A 5,356-nucleotide genomic window follows, 5' to 3' on the forward strand; every position below is an offset into this window, starting at 1 on the left:
TCAATACGGACCAAATGATTCACAACCCTAATAGTCTTCATTTTTTGTATTTGAGACTTGACAAGGATTGGACCTCAATCCCTGTGATCCTGCAGAGTTATAATGTTGACTGCTTTTCTAGTTTTGGGCTATCCAATGTTTGTAAGGAGGATTTTTCTATTTTAGACAAATCTCTCATCTTAATTATCTTTAAATCAGAATTTTGCATTGTCATTGTTAAGGATAAGGTGTCGAAAAAAAGTTGCTAATTCAAGACTATTTTATCCGGAACAATTTTTTAACTTAAATTATCCATTTCAAGTGAAGAGTTTAATTCTTATGTAAATATTTTGTAACTCTACTATATATAGTTTTTTGTTAAATAATCGGAAAGAAAGTCACCAATTCAAACTTGAATGGAGGATGGGAAACATTTATTCTGAACTCACATACTATTGAGTCGTTTGGCTTTCTTAGGCTCTGTTGTAGACAACAAAAATTGAGTGTTATCCTAAACTACCCCCATAAGACATGTTTAGTTGCACAATATAATTCTCAACAAATTTTAATTTCTAATCATTAAATAATTTTTTATTTTATTAGATAAATTAATTTTCACATCAAATTTTGATAAAAAATTAAACAAATTAAAAGAGGAATTGAAAATCCTAGAAAACTACTTTACAGTGAACCCAAGCAGAAGGAAATTGAGAAGCAGAGGATTATAGAATAGAGAAGATTTTTTGAGAAAAATGAAAACAATGAGTTCTATTGAAAAATGTAAAATCAAAAGAGCTCTAAAATCCCAAATCTGCATTCCTCACACCTATTTATAATTCTTTAAGTATTCACTAAACAGTTCTCTCAATACCTCCCCTCAAACTGAGGCACGATTTCTCTCGAAATCGCAGTTTGAACCTGTATTTCTGAAACGAACTTAGGGACAATGGTTTAGTTAAAGAATCGGCCACTTGATCTTGAGAGGGTATATTAACAACATAGAGAGATTTTTTATTTACTAAATCTCTTAAAAAATGCAAATCCAGCTCAAGGTGTTTACATCTACTATGTAAAATTGGATTTGCAGCCAATAGATAGGCACTCTGATTGTCACAAAAGATGGTTGGTGACATAGGTTATGGGATTCGAACCTCTCCCAAAAGCTGCTGTATGGACATTAGCTCAGTTTGTGCAGCACACATTGCCCTATATTCTGCTTCAGTACTGCTTTTGCTCACCTTTGTCTGCTTGTTACTCTTCCATGAGATCAGATTGCTTCCAAGATAAACACAAAATCCAGTGATTGATTTTTTATCATCTAGACCTCCACCCCAATCAGCATCTGAAAAAGCCAACAACCTAAAATCAGTAGATTTAGAAAATAATAATCCATGATCTACTGTACCTTTCACATATCTCAGAATTCTTTTTACACACTTCCAATGCAGCAATGTTGGTTGATGCATAAACTGAGATACTCTATTAACAGCAAAGGCAATATCTGATCTTGTTATTATGAGATATTGAAGTGCACCAACTATTGATCTGTATAGTCTGAGATCATGAAAATGTTCCGAGTAATGAGCTGAAAGCTTTGTGTAGGACATCATTGGGGTAGGCATCAAATTCGCAGTCTCCATTCCAGCTCTCTTAAGTAATTCAGATGCATATTTAGTTTGTGAAATGTGAACACTACCTGTAGACAAATATGAAGCTTCCAAGCCTAAAAAATAACTAAACTTCCCTACATCCTTTAACGGAAAAAAGTTGTTCAATTGATAAATTGATGCATGGGAATTTTTCTCTCAACAAATTTCCTTCGACAAGTATACCGAATTGTCGTCAAGTAAAAACTCACAATAGAGTGAGGTCAAATTCCACAGGGATTGATTGGTCAAGCAATTTTAATTGGAAGAATGCTCTAGTTGTGCTAAGCAGAAAGTGGATATAGAATTGCAGAAAATTTAATGGCGGGAAAGTAAATGACAGAAAATAAAGTGCAGAATCTTAAATGGGGAATTGGGGTGATTAGCATGAAAGTAAATGACAGAAAGTAAAAGGAATGGGTAAGATCAGAAATGGGGAAATCATTGGGTTCAGGAGGTATTGCATTCTCCGGATCAAGTTCATTCTCATCTCTTCCTCAATCAATGCATTCATTGATCTCCTTGGCAATCTTAAGTGATTGAATCCCAATTCCTTGGCAATCCAATCTCTCTAAACTTGAACAATTGCCCAATTCCTTGATATAATTGCTCATGAGAAGAGACGAGGTATGGTCACTGATTATACCACATGTATTTCCAAATCAAAGTGTTGGTAGGGTTATATGTCACTATACCCATGCAAACCCCAATTTGGTCCAACATGAGAAAGCATTTCTAGCATGATCTCCTCATCCCTTTTCCAAGGCTCAGAGGAGATCCAATTATGGAGAGTTTCTTTCCCAAGATAACAATCCAATTAGATGAAGATCGAAAGCTTTCTAGTAAGATCAAGAGAAAATAAAGAAGAAGAATAATGAAAACTATAATTGATCCATCAAATTACAACAGATCTCCCTAACCCAATGAAAAGGGTTCAGTTGTTCATAGCTCTGGAAAATGGAAATGAAGAAGAAGAAAGATACATCCTAACTCTAGAAGTTGGAGAAAAGTAAAATATACAGAGCGTAGTTTTCTCCAATATGCCAATCCCTTTTCTAGTTCAAAACTACTCCTATATATACTACTCTTCTTGATCTTCTAGTTAATTCTGCAAGTCTTGGATATGGGCCTTTGATCTTAAGTTGAAGCAGTTGGGAATCTTCAGTGAGCTCAGCTTTAGTTGTAGAGAGAAAGTGATGTAAGCATGGACTTTGGCTTGGGGCGTTAGTGGCGTTAACGTTGAGTGACATTGTGGGTTTGATAATGTTAGTGGCAATTACTTTTCTCACTAACGTTCCCACCACATGGCCCACGTTAACTCCAATTTTAGTGGTACTAACATGACCACTAACGTTGCCTTACAAACCTTTGCAAGCGTTATTGGGACTCACCTTTCCCAATAACGTTGCCTTGTGCCCCTAGTCCTCACGTTAGAGCTCACGTTAACTAAGTTAACATGGCTCTTAATGTATTTATGTCTCATCTTCGCAAGTGTTATTGGAACTCACCTTTCCCAATAACGTTGCCTTGTGCCCCTAGTCCTCACGTTAGAGCTCACGTTAACTAAGTTAACGTGGCTCTTAACATGGTTATGAATGCCATCCCAACGTTAGTGACAAAGGTGAATGTCACTAACGTTGGCTCATCAATTTCAACTCCACGTTAACTTTCACGTTAGTGGTCTTAACGTTACCACTAACGTGGGCAATGCAAGCTTGATCTAACGTTAGTGACAAAGGTGAGTGTCACTAACGTTGGCATTGTTCCTCTGTTCCACGTTAGAGTCCACGTTAACTTAGTTAACGTGGCTCTTAACATAGTTCATTGCCACATCTTGGAGCGTTAGTGGTGATCACAATTACCACTAACGTTGGAGTCCTTTTTGTCTCCACGTTAACTACCACGTTAATGTAGTTAATGTGGCAATTAATGTGGCTCATGATGGCTTCGAGGGCATTACTGGTGTTCACTTTTCTCATTAATGCTGCAAGCTTATCCCTATTCCACGTTAGTACCTACGTTAACTAGGTTAACGTGGATGCTAACGTGGCTCTTCCTTGCTTCCTTTATCCTGAAATTACACAAATAAAGTGCATCAAAGTTCTAATCCAAGTCATGAAATCATGCATTATCCAATTTAACATTCATTCCTTGCATAATTCTCACCATGATTCTCATGAAATCATGTAAAGTTCACAATGTTTGCTTGAATCAAGATGTAAGTGTATTTTCATCCAAAACTTGCTTATTTACAAAGAAAATGCATGAAACTATCCTAAAACAGTAAAGAGAAGGTCAGTGAAACTGGCCAAGATGCCCTGGCATCACAACACCAAACTTAAAGCTTGCTTGTCCCTAAGCAAGTACTGAAACATGAATGATGAATGAAAAGGCAAGATGAATGAATCATTATTGTGGAAGTCAAATCCTTAGTTTTATGGAGTTTCATGCATAGCAACTTAGGTTTTCCTTTACCAGGTTTCAGACCTTTATCATACCCTTGAACACTTGCTTACTTACATCCCCTGAGTCTTCCTTGTTATTGATCCTTCTTTCTTTTGTTTTCTCAAGATTTATTGCATTCTTCCTTTGGCTAAGTGCTCTGTAAGAGGGCGACTCTTTATGATAAGCTTTCAGTCAACACTCCCGAACTAGTTGGTTCAAAGTGCTAGGTGTTAAGACACCCCTAATTGGTTCAAGGTGCTAGGTGTTAAGACACCCCTAAGGACTTACTCCCTCAAGTCTCTTTCCCTCATACATACATACAACAGGCACATGGTTTGTTATTTTTCTTTCTTGAAACCTTGGTGCCCAGCACCTCTTTGGGTTACTAAGTGTTCTGTAGCAAGGGTTACTCTTGATAGTGGACTTTCAGCTGATAATCCCGAGTTTGTTAACCCAAGTTACCAAGTGATAAGGCACTCCTGAGAGCTTATTCATCCAAGTATATCCCCTATACATGAGCGCCACAGACACATGCCTCCAACTTAAAACCCTTGGTGCCTAGCATTATTTCTTATTGTGTTCCCTTCCTTCTCACTTTTATTGCTCTTTTTCTTTTCTTATTGGGATCTTATTATTTAGTTAGTCTCATAGGATGTGTTTCAAGCATAGGATTCAGGATAGATAGTTGCCTTCTTTCCTTGTTGGTGAACCAACTTAGCTAACTAATCTTCTTACCATAAACATATAGGATTCACTTCACAAAATAACTCCACTCTTATTTTTCATGTCATTTCTTTTCATTTGGCTCAGAGGGACACACATACGAGTAAGCAAGATGAAGTTGAAAACCAGGGACACTAGACTAGTAATCATAGAATTTAACAATGATGAGCGGATAATTTATACACTTTTTGGCATTGTTTTTAGTATGTTTTTGGTATGATCTAGTTAGTTTTTATTATATTTTTATTAGTTTTTAGTTAAAATTCACTTTTCTGGACTTTACTATGAGTTTGTGTGTTTTTCTGTGATTTCAGGTATTTTCTGGCTGAAATTGAGGGATCTGAGCAAAAATCTGATCCAGAGCCTCAAAAGGACTGCAGATGCTGTTGGATTCTGACCTCCCTGCACTCGAAGTGGATTTTCTGGAGCTACAGAAGCCCAATTGGCGCGCTCTCAACGGCGTTGGAAAGTAGACATTCTGGGCTTTCCAGCAATATATGATGGTCCATACTTTGCCCAAGATTTGATGGCCCAAACCGGCGTTCAAAGTCACCCTCAGAAAT

General features: G+C 37.0%; 1 protein-coding gene across 1 annotated transcript; it reads right to left on the reverse strand.

Moving 5' to 3' along the window:
- Nucleotides 1–1,115: 1,115 nt before the first annotated feature.
- On the reverse strand, nucleotides 1,116–1,619 carry LOC107489402 (uncharacterized mitochondrial protein AtMg00810-like). The gene has a single exon (XM_016110150.1). It carries the CDS (start codon nucleotides 1,617–1,619, stop codon nucleotides 1,116–1,118), a length of 504 nt encoding a protein of 167 aa, XP_015965636.1.
- Between the last annotated feature and the right edge of the window lie 3,737 nt (nucleotides 1,620–5,356).

Source organism: Arachis duranensis, chromosome 5 (assembly GCF_000817695.3).
Source record: "Arachis duranensis cultivar V14167 chromosome 5, aradu.V14167.gnm2.J7QH, whole genome shotgun sequence".
Taxonomy (NCBI): Eukaryota; Viridiplantae; Streptophyta; class Magnoliopsida; order Fabales; family Fabaceae; genus Arachis; species Arachis duranensis.